General features: G+C 44.2%; 1 protein-coding gene across 1 annotated transcript in view; it reads left to right on the forward strand.

Moving 5' to 3' along the window:
• Positions 1 to 25,001, forward strand: part of LOC113407595 (collagen alpha-1(XIII) chain-like) — a 109,588-nt gene that overhangs the window by 52,432 nt on the left and 32,155 nt on the right. Inside the window, exons 9-11 of the mRNA XM_026656373.2 lie at positions 7,215 to 7,292; positions 14,154 to 14,216; positions 17,148 to 17,276. Coding sequence (XP_026512158.2) covers positions 7,215 to 7,292; positions 14,154 to 14,216; positions 17,148 to 17,276 — 270 coding nt within the window. The remainder of the gene's footprint in view (positions 1 to 7,214; positions 7,293 to 14,153; positions 14,217 to 17,147; positions 17,277 to 25,001) is intronic.

Genomic DNA, 25,001 nt, shown 5'->3' on the forward strand with positions numbered 1-25,001 from the left:
CCCCCCCCCCCCCCCCCGCCACCCCAAGATTGGCCGCCCCTTACCAGGTGCCGCCCCAAGCATGTGCTTGGTTGCCTGGTGCCTGGAGCTGGCCCTGGCTTCCAGGGTGCAGTGCTGAGTCAGGGCAGGCAGGAAGTCTGCCTTTGCCCCTCTCCCCCCCAAATCCCTGATGTGAAATACATTCAGACTCAACTCAAGTGGAGTCCAGAGCACTTAGAAAGATGAAATTCACCTCTGACAATGCAGAGCAGGGTGTAGGGCTCCTGGTACTCCCTCCTGACTCCTGTGGCCATTTTTCCAGTCTGTGAGCTAGAATTGCAGCCCTCCAGGTCAGGGATGCAGGAGCCACTGGATCTGTGTGAATGCAGATCTCTTAGCCTACTCCCAGACCACCTACGCGTGCTGGAGCAGAGACCTTTTCTGCTTCAGGCTTTTGTTTCCCCCTGTTATTGCTGGAAGCTGACAAAATACCTACAGGCAAATTATCACTTGGCGGTTAAATCTAACTCTGTTGGCAAAAGCCATTACTGACAAATACTTTAACACTCCCACGTGCTGAATCTGCTGCTGAGCAATCACAGGTCAGCAGAAGGCAATGGGATGAATCTGCTGAATGGCAAATCTGCAGCTCTTCTTGCTCTCCTACTCTGGCTGGGCAGAGGCTAGCAGCAGAAAGGGCAAGTCTCCAGACTGTTGGGAGGATGGCTGGGGAGGAGCTGGTAGCTGGGTGTCCTGCAGAAGTGTGGTATTTGGAGGCTCTGGGTGAAATACTCTTTGGGTCCCACTAGGTGCTAGAGCCAACAGGGCCTTGCAGCTGATGCACCTTCAGCACATGCCCCTGAGTCATGGTGCACCTACCAGGCTAAGAAGCACTGAACCAGAACAAAGGTGGATGACCTCAGTGGCCCCACGAGGTGGTGATGATTCATCGCTCCCTCCTCACCCCCGTCTGTTGCACAAAGCCCAAATAAATGGTCTTTGAGCAAGGATGTACATGGAATTAGGGGTGAACAGAATTCCCCTCGCAACCTCCAACAACAACTCTGCAGTCCCCTGCAACCCCATATCAGTTTCTGGGCTGGAACAGTGGCCGTGACCCTGAGCCATCTCCTGTGCAGTGATTTGTGACTATTGGATTCATGTAATTCTGGACACAATGGGCCATCCCTATTGGCTGAAGCAGAGCTAGCGCAGGGCCCAGCTGCACCACATGCAGAGATCCCTGCATGGCCACTCTGCAGGAGCTCTTGTGGTTTTTCTGCACTGGGGAACTTCTGTAGCCCCTCTGCTGATGGGTGAATTTCACCTGTTTATGACGGTCGTTTACATTCTGTATCAGAAAATCGCAAGTCTTGTAGGGTGACCAGACAGCAAATGTTAAAAATCGGGACGGGTGGGGGGTAATAGGAGCCTATATAAGAAAATGACCCAAAAATCAGGACTGTTCCTATAAAATCGGGACAGCTGGTCACCCTAAGTCTATATATCCTTCTCAGCTTGGAAAGCTGATTCATGAGTTTCCAGCAAACTAGCTTTAATCACACACCTTCCATCTTCAGTTCTTTCCGTGATACCCAATACAAATATTCAGATGTAGATACTCACCCTGAAGCCAGTCATCCTGTTTTTAGTTAGAATGATACAAAAACAGTAGTAGATTGTTTTAAGATCAAACAACACACATGGCTGTTTACAGTCAGGGCTGGCTCCAGGCACCAGCCGACCAAGCACGTGCTTGGGGCGGCACCTTAGAAGGGCCAGCAAATGTTGGGGTGGCGTGGGGCACTCGAGGGTTTTTTTGTTGTTGTTCGGCGGGGTGGCGCTCGAGGGGTTTTTGTGGGGTTTTTTTGTTTTTGTTTCTGCCGGGCAGCGCAGGGGGTGTTTCGGCGCTGGGGGGGGCGTGGGAGTTTGGGCGGCCCGGCCCGGCGCTCAGGGTTTGGGTGGCCCGGCGCGGCGTTCGGGGGGGGAGTGGGGGTTTCGGTGGCGTGGCTCGGGGGGGGGGGGGGGTGTGAGGGCGGGGCGGTGCTCTTCTTTTTTGCCTGGGGCGGCAAAAAAGTTAGAGCCGGCCCTGTTTACAGTATGCTCGAAGTGAGAGTAATGCGCAACTAAAAGCAAACAAATCCAGCATTGCAACTGCATTAGTTGGGACTGCTGCTGAATAGCCCTTGTGGCTTTTGGCCATAAGAGCAGAACAGGAGTGGTAGTGGTCTGAAAGAAAAGGACACCTTCATCTATTCCTGACTAATTCTACAGCCTCAGTCAAAATACTTTTCTGCCTTTGTTTCCCATCCATAGCATAGGGATAACACTTACACACAGTACCTCACAGAAGTGTTAGCTGATGTTAGTTAGTTAGCGGATGTTCATAAGGCACTGTTTTACAAGTGCTAAAGATACTCAGAACATGCTGAAAAGCATCCAGGAGCCCTAAGACCCTTTTCTGGAGAATTGCTCCTTGAAAAATAATATTTTTTTTTTAAATGTTGGCAGCTCTGTACAGCCTCCAGCATAAGCAGTTAGTCACCATGCCTGCAGCAAAAGGCTGGAAGAGTAGAAGGAGATTGTTCCCACTCCCTTTTATATACGAGTTAGTTTTAAGTTTAAAAGTTGCTCCAGAAAACCATCTCACTAACCCTGCCCTGTCCAAATTGATATGATTAACAGATTCCTTTCCACGGTATGTTTACGGGGTAGGAATGACCTAAAAATTGTTTTCCTGGTTTACACAAAATTTGCTAAGACTATCTGTAGCCTAGGAAGGTGGTCAGCATCTCTTAGCCTCTGAGTATGCTTTTAAGGGTGAGTACATGCTACAGGATCTATCAGCAAGTCTCTGGCTGCAATTATTGCAGAATGGGAAGCCAGGAATTGCTGCATCTTAGAGCAGGTTCGAGAACTGACTGCCCTGCTGGTGGGTTATCAATTGATGTTTTGTAACCTTTGGGCAGTGCATAGATAAAGCTGTGAGAGGCACTTCAGAAATGCTTACAAATAGTAGGCTCCTATATATAACTATGATCCAGATTTGAGAATTTGTGGGGGAGGGAAGTTGCCCACCCCTAATTGTTGCAACAGGGTAAAAACTGCACAAAACCAAATACAAAAATTGGCTAGCGCTAATGCTGTAACCTCTGTTTAAAAAGAGCATACAACATCAGAGCAAATAAACAGGAGCTGTAAGAGTGTGTGGCTGCAAACAATGAGAATAGCTCAAAACTAATTAAATACTGGCACTATGGATATGAATATGGTAAAAAGAAATGAAAGGTATATGGGAAAGAACATTTGAAGAGTATTCCTATAGAAATCTCTTAGCAAAACTGTGTAGTGCAAAGAAACAAATGAATAAATGCATTTAGTGACTGGTCAAAAACAACCAACTTTTTTGCTTTGTTGTGACTGTGATGCAGTTGAAATTCTCTGATTCCTAACATATGATTCTCCTAATTAATAAAAACATAGCTAAGTTCACAATAGAAATAGGAGCAGAGGGAGATGCAATTCCAGATGACAATTCAGAATAATTAAAGAAAAGAACAGAACATGAGGGCTTGGCTGTCTGGGATTATGGGGCATCCAGCTGCTGCGTCAGCTTCTTGAAGAAAATTGCTGACAGTAGGAGCATTTTTCCTACTTCTGCTGCAGAATATGGAGGCAGATCACATCCTGCCGCCCCACAGAGTCAGAATGGGTGGGCAGTGGCCCATATTATATAGCCACCCCAAAAAAATCTCAGAGAAGTGGATGCATGCACTCACTATTTCACAAAAGGCAGTGTGGCCTAGTAGACAGAGCACTGGATTTTGGGACTAAGACGACCTGGGTATCTATTCCCAGCTTGGCTGCTGGTCGTCCTTGGAAAGTCACTTTTCCCACTCTGAGCCTACATTTTCCAATCTGTCAAATGGGGGGATAATGATACTAACTTTCTTTGTAAAGCACTTTGAGATCTACTGATGAAAAGGCTGGATAAGAGCTAGGTTTTATTCAGGGCCATCCTTAGGCATATGCAGCTGCATAGGGCCCCCGAAAATTTGGGGCACCCCTGGGTCTTAGTGTCCAACCTCCTGCCTCTTCCTATCCCTGTTCTGACCCTTCCTGCAGGCTCCCACAGCTAGCTGCTGCAGCCTGGTGAGTCTTCCTCTCCAGGGGGATCTAGTCACTTAAAAGTGAAAAAGCCTTCCAGCCCTATTAGCACAACATTGAAACTGTTAAAGAACCATTTAAGTGGTAATGAAGCCATTTTAAAAGGCATTTGCCAACCCCCAGGTATATACTGTCAGTTTCTGAATTTACTGACAAAAGCAGTTGTGCATTACTGTAATATTTACTCAGAACGTGTCAGTCTACAGGACCTTAGTTTAAAATTTGCTTTAAAAATATTTCATTGGTGTATTGCTGAAGATTAGAAAATCACATCTCTAAAAAATCCTTGCATAGATTTTTAGATGCACAATCTGAGTATTCATCTTTAGCCTTAAATGCTTGGATCTTCAGACACACAGTTTTTTAAATAAATCCTTCAAAAGACCACCCTTATCTAAAATACACATTTTAATTTTAATTACTATAGTACAAAAAACTTGCTTCCAAAGTCTTCCTGTCCTTTCTGTCCATTCTTTTGTCCCTTCACCCCCCTGTTGAAGAGAGCCCTTAAAGGGACAACACCCCTTTCCTGCCAGATAGCTGGACAAACGAGTTTCCCTTTCTTTACTTCTGACTATTTGATTAACTAGTTTTAAGAGAACCCTCTAGCAAAACCAGTACCTTAGTAAGATACAAAATCCTTTGTTATGCCTAAAATCTTTGGAAACATATGTTTTAAAGTTGGTGAAATTTCATAAACATGTCTATTGTTATGGAGATCATCACACAAAATAAATTAATGTTCCCTTTTTCTAAAAGCAATGAACATTGTTATGAACACACTAAACCTCTGTGACTGATTAATTTAAAATAATACCTTTGTTTCAGTGCATTAAATATGTAGTAATGTGGAATGATTACTTTATGAAGGCTTAAGAGTACATTTAAAATATAAAATCAGCTTAGAAATACTGATTAAGAAAATGTAAAACAGAGAAGAGCTGCATCATGTATTCCATAATATTTAATGTTGTATTCAGCAAGACAGCTGACTTGCCCTTACTACAAAGTTTTTGCAAATAAGTCTCTGACAAACTTCAGGGTAGATCAAAAAACCCATGACTGACATTTTTTATTCCCAAGTTTAGTGCTTTTAATTAGGTACCTTCTGCATGTCCAGTCTTCACCTTCTGGCATGCAATGGAAAACATGCTCCATTTTCTTTAGAAAGAAATTGCAGAAGAGTGTTTTTTTTCAAATGTCATTTGCTTCATTTGGGTTCAGGGATTTGGCTGGAAGGGGGTGATCAGGGAGGGGAAGGGAAGAGAGGAGTGAGACAGTGGGGAGAGGGCGGGGCCTGGGGCAGAGCAGGGGTGGAGCATGGGCAGGGCCACAGGCAGAAAAGGTGGGCTGGGGAACTAGCCTTCCCAAGTGGCAGCTTCACCCACTGCCCATGACCGCATGTAAGAGCGGGTCAGCTCCTGCACACCCAGCACGCGCTGCAGTCTCCTTAGGCAGGGGCGTATTCACAGAGCCGAATGCATCGATGCCGCGCATTCTGTGTGAGGGAAAGGGTACGGGACTCTCTGCAGGGAATTGGGACTCTCCACCGCCGTGAGGCAGGCCGGGCGGCTCGGTATCCTTTGCTGCCTTGTCCCCTCCCCATTCCCCCCGGGCTGCAAGACCAGGCTGCTGTCAGGCATAGGGGCAGCAGTTTAATAATACTTCGTAGGGCCCCATAAATCCTAAGGACGGCCCTATTTTATTATTATTAGACATTGGAGATGGACCTCCCAGGAGCTGAGAAAGAGGGAGACAGATTTCAGCTTCCCTTACGCATACACACACGTCAGCAATAACAAGTAGATAGCAAGGCCAAACACGTATGGGAACCTCAATCCATGCACTTGAGCTTTTAGGGACCATAGGCTGGGGTTCATGAATGCAACAAATTTCAAAGCCAATCACAGTTTGAGTGAATTTGAGGTTCAAAGTGAATATTTCACATTCCTCCATGTACCTCAGCATTTTCAATGCGCTAGTCCATGTAATACATAGACACCAGGGAAAGGCAAGTGTGTCTTACCTGCAGTCATAAACAAGGGGTGTATAAGACTCCTACAGCTGACATAAATGGAGAGCTAATATTTGGCCTAAAAAACTGTACCTCAAGTATTGTTAACATTTAAATTGATTGCTTGAATCTGGACTGTGTAACATTCAGTTATTATAACATGCTGTTTTTCAAACACTGATAAAGATACATTCTTCTCCCCAAAGAGTTCATAATCCAAGGGCCAAATCCTGCTCACTTCTGTGAAATACAAGGCCAGAGTGGAGAAGCAGGGAAAGATAAATTATGAAAGGCTTTCAATTTGTAGTAGAAGCTGTGAAGAAGCAGGAGCCAGTGGAGGGATGGAGGTTCTGGTATGATCATAAAAGGCCAGGAAGAGGATCTTAGCAGCTGTACTTTGAATGGACCTCAAGGAAGGGTGAGGTGGGTGTTAGCAAGGCCAGAGAGGAGCAGGTTATAGTAGTTAGGAGGGGAAATGGTAAGGGCCTGAACAGGAGTTTTAGCTGTGTGGGCAGAGGGAAAAAGTACATTAGATAAATCACAAGACTGTAATTTTGGAAGTGTGTGGAGGAGAGTAGTAATGTTGAGAAGGGTGGTATCTCCCTGTTTTGCATATGATTTGCATAAAGAATGAAATTTATGCTAAAATATACTTCTGATAAAGAATTAAACCCCGTTGCACAATTGGCACTGCTAGTACAATTGTAAATTTGTTTGAGAAGCTAGAGATGGAAAAGACCTTTCACGACATCCTCTGTCTGCCAATGCAGGGTTATTTCCTAGAGTACATTGCTAAGTGCTTTTTTCAGTCTTAGTAGTTTTACTTTACCATAATGACCATTTCTCTAGGGAGTTTATTTCACAAATGAATAAACCTCACATCCCTTTCTAGCATTTAAACAATTGTCTTGTGTTCATTTTTGATTCTATAAACTTGCAAAATACAGTTAGGTCTAAGGAAGCTAGCTATGGCAAATCAAGCTAACCCAGTGTCATGAAACATGCTAAAATGTGGTCTGAAATATTCACTGCTTCATATTTGTGCTTCTTCCAGGGTGAGCCTGGTGTGGGACTGCCAGGACCACGAGGACTTCCAGGCCCTCCCGGTCCATCCGCTCCATTCAGAGGACTTGTGAGTTTCTGAGGCTGTCTGAGATTTAGCTCTGCTTGTCTTATCCTTTAGCACAGAGTGAGGTAAAACTTAACAAGGAGGTGCAGTCTGGGGAAATAACCTTGTAGCCAATGTGTATAAATGGTCAAAAAGCAAATACACATTTATACATAACTGACTTACGCCTGTATCCCACTCAGCACATACCCATTGCATGTCTAAGTTGGAAGTGGGCAAATGTCTGCACATTCTTTTGCAAAAGCATTTCTAAAGATGTGAGCCATGATACTTAGAAGAAAATATAAGTGAGATGTTCTCAAAAGATACCTGTATTAGACATTTTAAAATTTGAATTACTCATTTCCTCCCATGCCCTAACACAGGGATGTTTTGACAACCATTTGTACTTGCTGTTAAATAGAAACGCATATGTTCTTATGATGGTGAAGTTCTCTTTTTCAATACTCAGGAACGAGGAAGTGCAAAAGAGTGATCCAGATTGGACTCTCATCTGTACACATGCCTCTCCTATTGGTCTCACACAGAGTCATGCACATGCTGCCAAAGAGAGAATTAGGCCCAAGGTTTTGATTGCACTGGCAGTAACTGGTTTCACCCAGAGATAAATCCAGTTGTGGTTTCCATTGAAGTCAATGGTAGTTCTGTGTTTACAAGATATCATGTATGTTAAGATAAAACTGGGCCCATTTTGTATTAAATTTTGTATTTTACAATATAATTTGTAAAATATGTTATAAGACCCTTAACTTTTGGATTGCCTGGCCCAGACCCTGGCTGTGGCTAAGGAGCACACAGTGCAACTCAGGAAGTGGTCACAAAAGTGACACCAAGCCATCTTTGTGCTCACCTGACCTTGGGCCTACTGCATACCAACTCATTTCTCTGGCATGAGACAGAGCAGCTCAAGAGTTACTCTGATGTACCCCAACTGATGACAACCCCAAGGAACTCATAATGCTGCTGGGGATCACTAGGGTATGGTGATGCCCCAGGCCACCCCTTTCCCCCCAGATTGGCCTCAGCAAACAGGATGCCCTCTCTGTGCTATGTAGGCTCTTCATCTCAAGAGGATTACCCTTGATCCTCATATTGCCTGCTACAATATCTTTCTGGCCATTTTATGCTGTGGGGCAGTGCAAAGAGGCTGGAGTGGATCCAGAATCTGAACCCCTGACTTCTGAGCATTTTAAATAGTAAGTTTGCCATTATATTAACATCAACATTTATATCTGAGACACAAGGTGGGTGAGGTAATATCTTTTATTGGACCAATAAAGCTTTTGAGCCTCACAGAGCTCTTCTTCAGGTCTGGGAAATGTCTCAGTGTCACAGCTAAATACAAGGTGGAACAGATTGTTTAGAATAAGTAAACACATATTTCAAGGGACCTTTCGAGATGAAATTGCCAGTTAATACCTCTTCAGTCATTAGGGGGAAAGGAAGAAGAAAAAAAGCTGGGGGGTAGAGTTAGTGGGTTATGGATTGTTGTAATAAGGCATAAATCCAGTGTGTCTGTCCAATCCACGATCTTTAGCGTCTAGCAAAGTTATGAATTTAAGCTCCCAGGCTTGTCTTTTGAACATGTTGTGCAGGTTTCCTTTGAGGATGAGCACTGATAGGTCAGATATAAAGTAATCACTTTGTAAGAAGTCCGGTGGCACCTTAAAGACTAACAGATTTATTTGGGCATAAACTTTTGTGGGTAAAATACCCACTTCTTCAGATGCATGGAGTGAAAATTACAGATGCAGGCATTATTATACATGAAGAGAAGAGAGTTACCTTACAAGTGGAGAACCAGTGTTGACAGGGCCAATTCAATCAGGGTGGATGTGGTCCACTCCCAATAATTGATGAGTAGGTGTCAATACGAAGAGAGGGAAAGTTGCTTTTGTAATGAGCCAGCCACTCCCAGTCCCTGTTCAAGCCGAAATTAATGTTGTTAAAATTGCAAATGAATTTTAGTTCTGCAGTTTCTCTTTGAAGTCTGTTTTTGAAGTTTTTTTGTTCAAGTATGGCTACTTTTAAATCTGTTATAGAATGTCCAGGGAGATTGAAGTGTTCTCCTAATGGCTTTTGTATGTTACCATTCCTGATGTCTGATTTGTGTCCATTTATTCTTTTACGTAGACTGTCTGGTTTGGCCAATGTACATGGCAGAATACTATCATGTACATGGCAGAGTACTATCTTGGAAAACGATCCCTCACTCTCACAGACCTTGGGAGGCAGGCCAGTCCTCACTTACAGACAGCCCCCCAACCTGAAGCAAATACTTACCAGCAACTACACACCACACCACAGAAACACTAACCCAGGAACCAATCCCTGTAACAAACCTCGTTGCGTACTGTGTCCCATATCTACTCTAGCGACACCATCAGAGGACTCATTCACCATGTGAGCCACACCACCCAACCACATGAGCCACACCATCAGGGACTCATTCACCTGCTCATCTACTAATGTGATATATGCCATCATGTGTCAGCAATGCCCCTCTGCCATGTACAACCTGATACCATCCTAACAGGTGGAAAACCAGAAGAATTCCACCAGCTCCGCCAAAAGAATTCTTTTACAACAATGACGATACCACCCACAATTACCATGTTCCCACTGACAGTCATAAGAACAAAGAATAATCTGACTGGACAACCCACAGCGGTTGAGACCACACTCTTGATCATTATGTTAATTTCTTCAGGGGAAAAAATTGACTGTGAAATCCTTAACAAACTTAATATTCTCTCCACTGCTGAGAGGGCAGCTATATAGTCCCTGAAATCCAACCGCCAGATCAAATCAGCAGACAAAGGTGGTGCCTTCATAGTCCTCAACTGTGATGGGTACATTAACAAGGCCAACCAACAACTCTCCGACACCACCTACTGCAAAGAACTCAAATAAGATCCCATACAACAATTTACGCAGTAATTCAAGGATATCATTAAGTCCTTCCCCAAACAGCTCCAAAAGAAACTCTACAAAATCATCCCCCCAAAACCCACTCCAGGGACCTTCTGTATGCTTCCCAAGATACATAAACAAGGGAACCCAGTCAGAGACCCATCGTATCTGGCCACGGCACTCTTCCTGAAAAAATATCAGGACTCTTAGAAGCCATCCTTTAACCTCTCACCACACAAAGCGCCACCTTCCTCCAGGACACAACCAACTTCCTCCAGAAACTGTAACTTTAACAACCTCCCTCAGAACACCACCTATGCCACCATGGATGGCACTTCCCGCATTGCTGCCTGCCTCAAATGTCTACAAAACAATGGACAACCCTCAGATATCCACCCCAGACATGTCACCAAACTCCTCCATTTCATCCACACCCCAAACAGTTTTACATTCAACAGCAAACGCTTTGTCCAAACCAAAGGAACAGCCACGAACCCCCTCTTCTGGCCTTCAAACAACCATCCAACCTCTCCATGCTCATCATCAGAAGCAAGCTTCCCACAGACCAGGACACACAAACTCAAAGTGGTGCCAGAACAACAGATGCAAAACCTGCAGATATATCTGTATTGCTACGATGATCAATAGCCCCCACAACACACCTTTCAAGACCCATGAGTCCTGTATATGCCTAGCACAACAGGTGGTGTACCTCATCTAGTGCATTAAATGCCCCGATAACAACTATGTGGGTGAAACCAATCACTATGCCTCTTGAATGACCTTGAACAAAAAAATAAGACAAAAATATCATATCACTTGTGGGTGAATGCTTCACAAAGCGACCACTTTATATCTGACCTCTCAATTCTCATCCTCAAAGGAAACCTGCATATAAGGTGACCAGATGTCCTGATTTTATAGGGACAGTCCCAATATTCGGGGTTTTGTCTTATATAAGCGCCTGTTACCTCCCACCCCCGTCCTGATTTTTCACACTTGCTATCTGGTCATCCTACCTGCATAACATGTTCAAAAGACAAGATAAGGAGCTTAAATTCATAACTTTGCTAGACATTAAAAATCATGATCTGAATAGCGACACTGGATTTATAGCTTATTACAACAATCTATAACCCACTAACCCCATCCCCCAATTTCCTCCTTCTTTTTCTCCCTATGACTGGAGCATTGTTAACTGGCAACTTCACCTTGAATGGTCTCTTGAAATACGTGTTAACTACTTATTCTAAACAATCTGTTCCACCATGTATTTAGGTGTGATACTCCCAGTACGTTTCCCAGACCTGAAGAAGAGCTCTGTGTAAGCTTGAAAGCTTCTCTCTCACCAACAGAAGTTGTTCCAATAAAAGATATAACCTCACCCACCTTGTCTCTCTAAGATCCTTGGACCAACTCAGCTACGGCAACATAGCATATAAAAATTAATGTGTAATTTATTTTAATAAATGATTAAAGCTTAGCTCTCTACTAACTTCATTGTGCACTTCCATAGTTTCACTTGTAAATATTGAGGCTGCTCGGTGCTGAATTACACCAAGCTCCTAAGGTGCCGGTAGCAAGCTGGGTGGATCGTGACTTAGAGGCAATCACTGTAGGTGTTTCAGCAGCCAGCCTAGTAGGTGCTAGGCCTGGTGGGTCCCAGTGACTACTCAGACACATGGTTAAGTGAAAGGGTATTTTACTAGGGCTGGCAGGAAAGGGAAATGTTGCAAATATCCTAGGTACAGAGGCTTAAATAGTTACAGTTCAAGGTGAACAATAATTGTTCTTGTTAGGGACCCCGAGGCAGTCCAATCAACAACCAGGGCTCTTCAGGCCTAGTGCTTGGGTGTCCTCTCCAGTCCAGTTTCTATTCAAACAAATAGGAGCTTGCAGGTTTCCAGTCCAGGCTCAGTTAATGACTCTTATTGGGGTCCCTCTGCACTGGTTCCATGCCCAGCCACTGCTGCAGCTTCAGTAAGACCCACATAGACCTGCACCTAGTTGTGATGTCTGGCACTCACAACACCAGAACTGGGGGGGCCAGAGGGCCACACCTCCCTGCTTTTAACAAAAGAAACAAGGGCAGAATTCATGTCCCCTGTAGATTTTTTTTTTTCCTCGGCAGAATAATAGATTCTGCCAGGGAGATGCTGCAGTTACACCTTTTGCCTACCGGGGCTGCTGTGGCACCAGAAGAGTGGGCAGCTGACTCACCACCAGAGCAGCCAGCTGCAGAGGAAGGGGGCACTTTGGTCTTGACCCCCCTACTTCTACAAAGGTTCTAGCACCCTTGACTCCCAGCCTGTTCCACACACTGCTCTGCATATGGTTTCTGGGCAATTCTCTCTGCGTTCAGTCTCTCTGGAAGTCCTGACTAGCCATGTGGCCTCTACATCCAGTTTCTTTGCAACTCCTAACTAGCCATGTGGCCAGCTACTGCTTCCAATTCCAAACAATGTCTAGCCACTACCTTTCCTCTTACCTGGCCAGGGGAAGGAGAAGTACAGTGGGGAGGGAGCTGATAAGATTTGTATTCCCCTGCTTTGCAGCTCCATTACACGTAGGGTTTGTCTACACATGCAGCGCTCAGCGGCGCAGCTGCAGCATGACTGGTGAAGTCACTCTCTGCTGATGGGAGAGAGCTTTCCCGTCAGTATAATAAAACCACCTCTGCAAGCGGCAGAAGCTATGTCGGTGGGAGAAGCTCTCCCGCTGACATAGCGCTGTGCACACTGGCGCTTATGTCTGTGTAACTTATGTCGCTTAGGGGTGTAAATAAACCACCCCCCTGAGTGACATAAGTTATGCCAGCATAAGCTGTAGTGTAGACATAGCCATAGTCAAAAACTGACACAGCTATAGAACTCCAGAGTGAACGAGCAGTGAAAAAACACCTATGTAACTAACTTCAGTAGGATGAATAGACATTATTCCATAGTCCCTTAAGTGCCATAATGTTAAATGTAGTGGAAATTATTTACATGTGTGAAACTGATATTTCAATTGCTAATAACTCCTATTCATGTTTAATGTTTGTACAAGTAGCAAGAAAGCTTCAGCTTTTTCAGGTTTCTTATGCATCAAACACTCTCCGATAATTCAATAAATGGATGACTAGATTTCTTTTGAGCCACTCTAAAACTTCATCTTCATGAGACCACGCATGGAAAATTTCTCTTGGGGAAAAAAATAAGATTCTTTCAGAAAGTTTTGATCTTTAAAAATATAGGAGTATGGAAATCTGAGAATAATCTTCAGTAGAGTTTTCAACGTCAGTGGCCTGGAGGAAAGCTGAAAGAGTTTGGACTCCTGTATTTACCACCAAAAATGCACAAATTGGAAATAAGCAGCTTTTCACCAATCATAGCATGACTCAGTTTCCAAATGGATTGTTTTAATGAATAGCAATGGAAATAATTTAATGTTTTTAATTTCTCTTTACAAGAATGCATCTGTAGATCCCCACAGTAGAATCTCCATCCTATGCCTTATGAATCACAGGCCCTTTGCAGGAAGTTAGTAGCTACTCACTATAGATGTATTTTGGGGGATACCCAAGTGTGACAGGTATATTTAGAAATTTAAAACTAAATGTAAATATTTATTCCATCTTATCTCCAATGATCTTACATAAGGGTGCAACTTCTGGGTATCCTTGTCAGTGGAATAGAACGGTATTTGTAGGTGAATACAGAACGGAATAACTAATACATTTAACTGGTATGAAACTCCTCCAAAGCATCTGATTAAAATACTGTGGGTGCATTTAGATATACAAAATATCAATGAGAGTTTAAGAATATATTTTATTTCATAGGCAGCTTTCTGCTACTGAGATGCCAGCCATAATGAGATTAACAATGAAGCACAAATGGTATTGTTATATATCAGTCTTCCATCTCTTCATTAGAAACAACATTTTAAAATGAATTCTCTTGACTTCAGAGTAGATTGGAACCTGAAGGATCTGGGTCTGGTGACCTTGACAGAGACAATGAGGTTTTAAGAGTAAGTATGTACTAATGTTTGTTGCTAATTTTGTGCAGTAAACAGCTTTATCTTTTATCTGTATTTTAAATTATTATAACATTTGAATAATTATGAATCAATGATCATATGGTTACACAGTGCAAAACATGGTTTTTATTTATATAGCATCCTTGATACAAAACATCATAAAAAGCTTTGCAAGGAGAGTTTATTTGATCCAAAGAGTAGAGGAAGCTTTGCTGTCAGATTTTCAAAGAAAAAGTGAATTGGAAGCTTGGTTAGAGGCAAAAGAGAAGTGCAGGAAAATGGGGCAGCACAAGTAAAAATTCAGCTGCCGCTAGCACTCTCCCACAATTGTGGAGCATTTGGGGAAGGGACAGAGGAGGCTCTGATTGCGGGAGTGTCATTGGTGGTGGAGTGGGAGAAAAAGCTGGGAGTATGAAATGGGAGAAATAGGGTGAAGAAATCATGGAGAGGTTTTTGTTTGTTTGTTTTAGAGAAAGTCCTTTTTAAAATCTGATTCTGAGATGATTAGAAGCCAGTGAAGATGAGAGGATGGTATTGTTCATTGCTTGCTTCAGCTTTGGGCACCTATTCCATTAATATGGTGTACAGCTATATGGAGCTGTTAATTCACACTAATTCCATCCGTTAGCCTTGAGTGTCCTCTCTGTCTTCTGCCTGTATCCAAACCCTTGCAAAGGCCAGGATTAGTGCTGTACTTTTATTAAATCAAAACTGGAGATCTTTCTAAAAAGATATGCTGTAGCTCAAACAAAAATTATGGGCTTGATATACAGATTATTGGTACTGTGCTATGCAGGAAGCCAGACTATATTATCATAATGGTCCCTTCTGGACTTTGGATCACTTGGTGATTACCTGTTCTGTTCATTCCCTCTGGGGCACTTGGCATTGGCCACTGTTGGAAGACAGGATACTGGGCTAGATGGACCTTTGGGTCTGACCCAGTATGGCCGTTCTTATGTTCTTATGGCTTAAAATCTATGAATCATACTTTCCCAGTATTGAATTAATCAAAGGCTGATGCCCTATTTATAGTTAAAATGTTCCTTTGGACCTATGTTTCTGACACTACTGCCGTTAGATGGAATTCACCCTGTGTACTACCTGAGTCTTAATTAAGCCCTGTTTTAGGGATTTATGTGTGACTTAAGGGGGTTTTAGCCTTGTGCTGGTACTTTGCAGGGGTGTGTGTGTGAATTTCTTAAGATGTAGTGTGGTCTAGCGGACAAGGCGCTCAATTAAGAATCAGGAGACTTCCATTGTATTCCTGGTTCCCCCTCTGACCTGCTGTCCCTTCACCTCTCAGTCCCTTTGTATCTCTCCCACCTTGTCTTGATTGTTTATTTAGATTATAAACTTCTCCTCGGGGCAGAGACTGTTTTACTATGTGTTTACATAGCACATAGCCCAATGGGATGCCTTCCTAGGGATGAATCATCGTCATCTTTAACTCAAACTTTCACTTTGCAACTTCCATCTCCAAGCATTACTTGGTATGTAATATTGCACATAACTGGGCTTAATGCCCAGAGAATCAGCCAAAAACACAGTAAATAGGGGGAAGTCTTACAAAGAAAGAGCTGGTAGTCAAATGTGAACAAACCTAATACCAAGGTATTCATAGAATATCAGGGTTGGAAGAGACCTCAGGAGGTCATCTAGTCCAACCCCCTGCTTGAAGCAGGACCAATCCCCAGACAGATTTGTAGTTCCCTAAACGGCCCCCTCAAGGATTGAACTCACAACCCTGGGTTTAGCAGGCCAATGCTCAAACCACTGAGCTATCCTTCGTCGTCCCCCCCTATTGTATTGATCATTGTAGACATCCAGAGAGAGAAACTCCCACACACCTTTGGGATTGGCCTGCCATCTGTATTGAAATTTTCCGTTTTATAATCTTCCCAAATCTCTCTTTTCTAAACTTCAAGAAGTCCAGAATGCCATTTCCAGGAAGCCTGGTCATATAGTATAGCCCCTGTCCTGCAGCATCTTCACTGACATCCTATCCATCTCTCAGTCCAGTTCAGAATTGCTCTCCAAGGACTGAGTGTTGTGAGGTGCTAAGTAACTTATCCTCAATCAAGTGTCCCTTCAGTGGGACTCTTCATGTGCATAAAGTTAAGCATGTGATTGTGTTTTTCTGGATCGAGGCCAAAGTGCTCAGCACCTTGCAGGGTCAAGCCTGTAATTTTCAAAATTCTCCATTACCTTTCTCCATTAATATACAGGATCAGTAATAAAAGGTAAAGCGTTAAAGATTAACTTTTATTTAAGAAAGAGAAATTTTCAAATGTATATTTTTTAAATATGAATACAACTTGGTTCCTTCCATGGATCATTCATTTTATGCAGTTTAATGTCATTGCGCTATCAGGGCCAGGTCTTTGGGGCAGGAATCACATGTTTGTTGTGTTTGTACAGCGCCTAGCACAATGGATTTAACATGTCCATGACTAGGGCTTCTTGGTGCTATGGTAAACAACTAGTAGTAATAATCCTGCTCCCTCTGAAATTAATAGCAGAAGTCCCCTTGGCTTTTATCTAACCTAATTGCTTAGATATGAAGACCATGTTGATCACTGGAGTATCCCTGAGTATCTTACACAAAGTAAACACAGCAGGTTTTCATTTTTAACTATCTTCCATTGTTGCAGATTAAAGGTGATGTTGGAGGCATACCTCCCAGAGCAAGGGAAGAGTGACCTTCTGTGACCCTGCTCAGGGAGAGAGGGGGACCAATGGGAGCAGGATTGACCCTTAATGAAAAGAAAGGGAAGTGTTTGCCCAAGTTCAGTGGTATAGAGTTTTATGAATTCTATTTAAGAATGCTGGTTCTCTTTAAGAATGCTGCATGGACCTGGCCAGGGTGGGGGGATGAAAACAAACGACAATGTTTTCTAACAGTATTTCTGATTTCTCAAGGGTCTCCCTGGGCCACCAGGCCCTCCAGGATTACCCGGAGCACCAGGAAAACCTGATTCAAATTCAGGACCCCCTGGATCACCAGGGAAAGATGGGAAAGATGGACCTTCTGGTGAGCCAGGCCCTCCAGTGAGTATCATTCATGCATAGACATTAGTGGTATACCTCAGCTATAGTTTCCTACACAGACAACTTGCACATTTCTTAGGCCTTGTCTACACTGCCACTTTACAGCACTGAAACTTTCTCGCTCAGGGGTGTGAAAAAACACCCCCCTGAGCGATGCAAGTTTCAGCATTGTAAAGAGGCAGTGTAGACAGTGCACCAGCGCTGGGAGCTACTCCCCTCATGGGGGTGGTTTTTTTACAGCACTGGGAGAGTTCTCTCCCAGCGCTGGTACCGTGACTACACAGCCACGTTAACATTGATAGTGAAGACATACCCTTAGAATGCTGACTATTGTTGGTATTTTAGGATGGGCACTACTAGACGAGCCCAGGATTTGATGGAATTTGCAATTTTGTGCCAGATTCTTATGAAAGGCACAAAAACCAAAGGGCCATATACTCTGGAACAACTAGCTGTATTGCTTCGTTCCAAAGCAGTGCAAAGCAGCCAAAGAATACAGGTGAATGTGGACAAGGCTGAAGAAGAATGAAGGATGCTTTTACTGAAGTTTAATTAGACTGTTTGTTTTTCCCTGTCGTTTTCAGGAAAATAAAGCTGGGAAGCAGTTACATAATTCAAAGGGAATTTATAACTTAAAGCTACCATTGGACTTTCATCTCTTTAGGCTTTCTCCCTTCATTGTAGTTCACCCAGAGATGAAAATTGACCCTTTAGTCCTAAGGAAAACTTGAAGTGCAGTCCTACTTTGAAAGGTGACAGTAGAAATGGTGTCATGGGGTTGTATATTTATTGTATGTCAATACATGTGAAATATGCTCAGGTAACAAGAAAAACAGTAACTACTAGCTCTGTAAACTTAGTCTGGAATCTAAGAGTCAAGGTGGGTTCTTTCCTTCTTACACATCACTGGAAACAGAAGTTCTGAGGCCCAAATCTAGCCCACTGCAATCCCACTATCTTCAAATTATTCTCTGTGACCCCAGTGCTTTCAGTGGATTTGCACAGGTGTAACTGGCACTTTGTGTAAAAGAAACAAACAAACAAAAACCCACTCCTTTCTCTTTGTCCTAGTTGTGTTCGTTTTTCAGGGCTAACATGAGTAAAAACATAGTGACAGGAGTTAGCAGACATGATTCTGATTACATCATGCAAGAAAGTGGTTACTGAATGTAACCACTTTTCAGAGTAGAGTAGAAGGACACTTTGGGCTGGTCTCCACTATGGGGAGATCGACATTGCCGCAATCGATGCAGCAGGAATCGATTTAGTGGGGCTAGTGAAGATCCACTAAATCGATGGCAGAGCGCTCACCGGTCAACCCTGGTACTCCAGCTCTCCGAGAAGAGTAAGGGAAGTCGACCGGCGAGCATCTCCCATCAACTCAGCACCGTGAAGACACCAGAGTAAGTCGACCTAAGCTACGTCGATTCCTGCTACGTTATTCACATAGCTGGAGTAGTTTAACTTAGATCAACTTACCCCGGTAGTGAAAATAAACCCTTTGAAAGGCCCAATCCAGCTCCCGTTGACTTCAACTGAAGCAAAGTTGACCCCACCAAAGAATTGGTGTCCAGATTAGCATAGTGTTGTTTTTCTTTCTTTTTCTCAAGCAAAGACAATTATACTTGGAATGTCCTAATGAATCTTAGCTCAGAACATACATCTTCTCACATATCTTTGAAGCTAAATACATTATTTTTAAATTAGCAATTTATCTGATTGGTTTTGTTTAAGTCACAGGATGAATTGTAAGTCTTTCATTCCTTGAGGTCTTTCCTCATGTCCTGAAGGACCTGTTCCTTGAAGCCCTTCGAAAGGTGGCTCCAAGGACATGAAACTTGGACACTTCATTTCACCACCTGCGAATAAATGAGGGGAATGATTAGGATAGCGTCAACTGATTGTATTACTTGTTTAAACTAAAATAGGAAAAACAAGCTGTTTGGGAGCAAACATTTATTGTACTTAATGTAAATGGCAAGTGCCACAATAAGAGGATCATCCCACTCTAAGTTTAAATAAATCACTACCGTTTTAAGTGACTCCTTTTAAATAGTATCAAAAGACAACCAAGTAGAGGGCAATAATACATCTGCCTTAAATGACATCATGTAAATACTTGCTTTCTATAGGAGGGAAGAAAAGCGCTAGAATGAACAAAATGGGGTCCCCAAAGTCATTTAGTGTAGTCTTGTTTCCTTATCAAAAAAGGCTGCCAAGTTTCAGAAGGTAGGATGGACAGTTAAAAGAACTGTGCCTGTTTGAATCAAGTAATCTTGATCAGACCAGAAATTTTATGAAACCTAGGATTTCAATCCTGTAAACCCTTTCTCATATTAGTTGTTCATATAGCCAATATCCATATACTGCAGCTGCTGCTTATAAGCTGGTTATGGACAAACCTGAATAATATAAAAGACAATGGAAATGGTCAAAAAACAAAGGCAGAAAATTAAATTAGGATAATGGAAGGAGAATGAAGGAAAATGGGAAAAAAAACCCACTCTATTCAGCGTAAACCAGGTAGGCAACAGGCTCCTTTGAGGAGATATGGCTGGTGATAGATTAGTTAGATACTGAAGGGAAACACAACTTCCTATTACATTAGTGTTTGCAAAGAGAATGCGGAGAATGTGGCAGGAACAGAGAGATTTTTTTCAAGGGGAAATTTGTGTTATAAAGCCAAACCTTACTGCATCACACACCTGCAATTAAAGCAATTCAGAGAAGCCTTCAGGATTGGATGGTCAGATGCTCAGAATTCAGGAAGAGATGGCAGACAATGCAGAAAAGTGACAGATACTTATAAAGCTCTGTAAGATTTTAATGCCTAGAGAGAGCATAAAACATGAATGGTTGGTTGAGAAATTCTCTTTGTTGCAAACCAGAACACAATTGAGTGTTGCCGCTTTTCAACATGAGTGGCTGGCCAAAGTTTGGGGCCCTGGGGTGTTCCAGTTGGAAGCAGAAATTGATGAACTCTGGTATTTTCTTTGATGCAGTCTTGTTTATTTACAAGGAATGTACAAAGTCCTGTGTCTATGAACGCAGAAGGAACCAAGAACAAAAAGAGCAGCTTCTTAGCTTACAGTCCCAAGCCTCGTTAGCCAACCCCAACCCCAAAAATTTTCTCTAGCTTTGTCGAGGATCACACTGTGCTTACAATATCCTGCTTGGCTTTATTGCCTTTCCCTTTTTCTCTCTCCTTGTCTGTTCTCAGTTCCGGTGTGATCTCTCTTCCCACACACGTCTACCCAAAACAATAATCAGCCAAATGCCCCTGAGTGGGTGTGTTCTGTCTCTGTTTCGGTCTCGCTCTCTCTTACACGTACACACACACAACTCTATTTTAGTTGAGGGCTTATGCTTACAGCTATGTTAACTGAAGGGTGACTTCACACCTATCAGTTTCAATGGGGTTTTAATTCAACCCATAACTAAATTTCACCCAGCTCTAACAACACCCTTCCCCGCCACCTCAGCTTCACTCATTGTCCTGATGAGATCTAAAATGAAGACACCTAACAACCCATGCCAAAACAAAAGAGAGAAAAGAAATAATTCAACAAATGATAAATGGTTAGCTATTTACATATGTACAGCATCTTTTCAGCTGGATAGTTTTACATCATCAATATAAAATAATTTTATTCCCACCCAAATCTCTTCGGGGCTTTTCTCTCCCTGGGTTTCTTTTCAATCAGCCCCTGCCCTGAGAAACGCCTGTTGTTTCTGTGGAATTTGCTGGTTGAGGCAAACCCTGCCCACTTTGTTTGAATGGGGGATTCACCTCTATAATAACTCTTCCAGCTTCAACTTCCACAGCTACATTCTCAGATTCAGGGGGCAGCCAAGCTGAAATTCTGTCCCCCTGATACCATCTTACATGGCTCTTATGGATAACTGTGGGTTTAGTCCTGGGACCCAACTATATCCCGTACACCACTTCATTGATTTGGATCAGTACCGTACAGGGTTTCAGCGACCAGGTCCGTGGCGGCCACCGAGGGGGTAGATATCTTCACGTAGCCCTTGCTGCACAATCCTCAGTTCCGTGTGCACATGGCGGACTCCCCCTTGGTGCACCAGAGGTTGGTCCTGGCAGAAGCCACCAGGATCAGAGACCTCCTAGACTACGACTGGGGGGACTGAATGAATCCCCTGGCGCTAGGTTGGCGCATGGGGCTCTCCACCCTTCGGCAGGGCCAGCTCTAGGTTTTTTGCCGCCCCATGCAAAAAATTTGCCACCCCAAACTCAGGTGGGGCTGGGGCTCACAGGCGGCGCTGGAAGCAGAGGGAGTGATGTCACCTTCTCCCAGCGCCTGCAGGGGCTTTACCCCCTCCCCCGCCCGGCAGCGCAGAGAAGCTCCGATATAAGGGGTGGCACAAGGCAGCGCAGTAGCCAGTGCGCAGATGAGGCAGCACAGCCCTGGCTCCCCGGGAGGACTCGCCTTCTCCTCCCCAGGTAGCGGCTGGGCCCTGGCAGCTCAGCATCCCGGGGCTGGGGCTTCCCCTTCCCACTGCAGCCGGTGGCTTGGCGCCCTCGCCCCATCTAAGTGGCGCAGCTCTGAGAGCACAACTGCCCCGAAAAAAAAGGATGGCCGGAATGCCGCCCCTGGAAATGTGCCGCCCCAAACACGTGCTTGCTTTGCTGGTGCCTAGAGCCGGTCCTGCCCTTCGGACCCGTCAACGCGTACTTCAGGAGGTTGAGGCTGCCTTACTGCCTGCTTCTCAGGTCTACCTTGAGCGGGTCTTGCAAGAGGGCGCTCCCTGCCCACCCCTCACCCCAGGCCCTCCAGACCTTTCCATCGGGCGCCTGCCCCGTGAGCCCTCCCGGCCCCCTCCTCCTCGTACTCCAAGCCAGCTGCTCTGCAGATGGTTTATTTCCGAACCGCACTGAGAGACCAATTGTACACACTTGTGCGCCACACGCTTCATTTCCCACCCTCGCATCCCACCCAGACACCAAGTGGCAGTACCTATTAACAGCTGTGGAGGATGGGATACCCTGGTGGGCCAGCCTGTATTATACCCTCGTTCCGCGGCCTGCCGGGGATATCAGCCGGGGATATCCATGGAACCGTGAGCACAGGAGTGTACCTGGCACGGTTCACCCCCTTCCCCAAAGCCTGCCCTTTCTGCGGCATGAGGGAGACCCTGGCGCACGCGTATCTTCAGTGCGCCAGGTTGCAGCCCCTCTTGTTTGGTGGAGGATCAACCCTTAGGCCAACCTTCAGGCCTACCCTTAAAGTACAACCAAGGGAGCACAGAAGGGGGAAGGCAAACCCTGCTGTGAGTGGAGCTGATTACCCCAGGCCCACCATCGCCAGAGGGGGAAGCACTAAAATCTGGCGAGACGAAGGAGGTGCCTCGTCAAAGTTGTCAGAGGCTATCCTCACATTTCCCCTAGCAAAATTGTGAACATTTTCAGTTTTGGATTGTAGGGTTTCTACACAGCCCATGGTTCAACTCCCTTTGTTCCTCTTCAGGGACTCTATATAAAAGGTTTGCTGGGACCCCTTATCTCATGCCCAGATGTGAGAAGTGCTGGGATACCCTTTGTACTCTCACTGACTGCTGTCCTATAAGCCATCAAAAGGAATGGGATATGCTGGTCCCAGTCCCTTTGACACTGTTCTACAAAGGAACCCCTAGAGTCCTATTGAACCTTTTCACCGTCCCATGGGGGAGGTGATGGGAGCTCTGCAATCCCATGAATCTCACAAATGTGTTGGAATACTTTGGATTCTGATTTTCTCCTTTGATCTTTGTGTAACTCATCTGGGACCCCAAATCTGTTGAAGAATTCATTTACTAAGACCTCTGCTACTGTCCCAGCATGTTAATTTCTTATAAGTGTGTTAGCCTCAGGTCATTTTGAAAAGTAGTCCAGAATCACCAGCAAATACTGATTGCCAGCCTCTGTCTTAGCCAAGTCCCAAGAACATCAATGGCAGCGCACTCCATTGGTGCCCCCCACAAGATAATGCCGCAAAGGGAACCTCCCAGTTTTAAAGAGACCTCCCTTTGTAATGCAAGCATCACATTTCCTGTATCAATTTCCCACATCCTGCCTGAATTTTACCCAATAGAAATTCTCCTTTAGGTTAGCTTAGGTTTTTGCAGTCCCAAAAATGTCCAGTAGTTTTAAAATCATGATGTAACCTCAAAACTTCTTTTTCTATGCACCTGGTACAACCAGCTGGTATCTGGATCCATCACCTGCTGGTTTCTCCCCACTCCTATACAATATTTCCTCTTTAAACTCCAAGCTTTCCCACTTTGACCAGAAAGCCTTTAGTGTGGTGTTATGGGGGGGACACTATGTTTCACGGTGGCTGCATATGCAAATTGATTTTCCAGTCACACACTGATATCAGGATCCTCTCTCTGGGAAGTTTTGACTTGTTCTGGGGTCCATTCGTGCAACCCCATCCCCATCATTCTAGTTGATGAACCAGGAACATGGGCACTTCTGTGAATTAGAGGAAGTGAGCCACCCCCATTCCCTTGAGCAACTAATTCTTTGCTCTTCTGTTTGGGGCAGGGTTTGCAATTAGACTTCCAACAGAGTTGTCTGGACAAAGTATCAGCAATATCATGCTTATGGCGCCAGGCTTATGTGTGATTGGGAAATCATAGCACTGCAGTTTCTCCAACCATCTGGCAAGCTGTCCCTCAGGATTCTTGTATCTAAAGAGCCATTGCTGGGAAGCGTGGTCTGTCCTGACCACAAACTTCCTCCCATACAAATACTGATGAAAATGTTCTACAGATTTAACCACTGCTACAAGTTCCTTTTGGGTGGTGCAATAATTTAGCTGAGGAGAACTTAGACTTTTGCTGTACTAAGCAACCAGCCTCTCAAGTCCCTTGTGTTCCTGTGTCAGTACTGTCTCCAGAGTATAAGCGATAGCATCTGTGACCAATATGAAAAGGGGGTTTTGAAACAAAGTTAGGTCAAGACAGGCGCAGTCACCAGAGCCTTTTTTAACTCTGAAAATTCTACATCACACTCTGCTAACCACTGAAGTGATTTCCCTTTTTCACAACCTGTGCAAACCCACAAACAAACCTTCTGAGTCCTATAAAACTCTGCACATATGTGAGTGTCTAGGGAGTGGGCCAGCTCTGTACAGCCTCCATTTTCTTTTTGTCAGTGGAAATTCCCTCCTCACTAATTGTGAGCCCAAGGTACATTACCTCTTTTTGAAACAACTCAGATTTCTTTGGGTTCAGTTTCAAGTTGGCTGCCTTCAGTTTATCACTGACCTTTTGTAAATGTTTTGGTTCTAGTGCAAATGTTTTAGCATGCACTAGGATATCATCTAGGTATAACAGACAGGTTGAGAGGGAAATGCCATGTAATACCCTTTCCATTAGCCTCTCTAATGTGGCTGGGGACATTGCATCAACCAAAACCTATCACTAGCAGCTGCTTCCTCTTCTGGTGCACTGCTGAAAGGAAAGATTCAAGTTCCGTGGCAAATTTTGTCTCTGGCCTCCTTTCACTGGTCTTGATCTGCAAGTTCAAGTCAAGCTGATCATCTATAAATTGGTCCATAGCCAATCTATCCAGGAAGGCCTCAGTGGTGTCTGTGTATGCTGGGAATATAAGCCTCTGCAGGTCCTCAGTTCAGTTCAGATGGGGTTTCTTCTTTCCCTCTCCATGCCCTGGCCTGCTTAGATTGGCCAACTCCAAATCACATGTCAAGGGCTTGTACC

This window comes from Terrapene carolina, unplaced genomic scaffold, assembly GCF_002925995.2.
Source record: "Terrapene carolina triunguis isolate 2854851 unplaced genomic scaffold, T_m_triunguis-2.0 Scaffold229, whole genome shotgun sequence".
NCBI lineage: Eukaryota > Metazoa > Chordata > Testudines > Emydidae > Terrapene > Terrapene triunguis.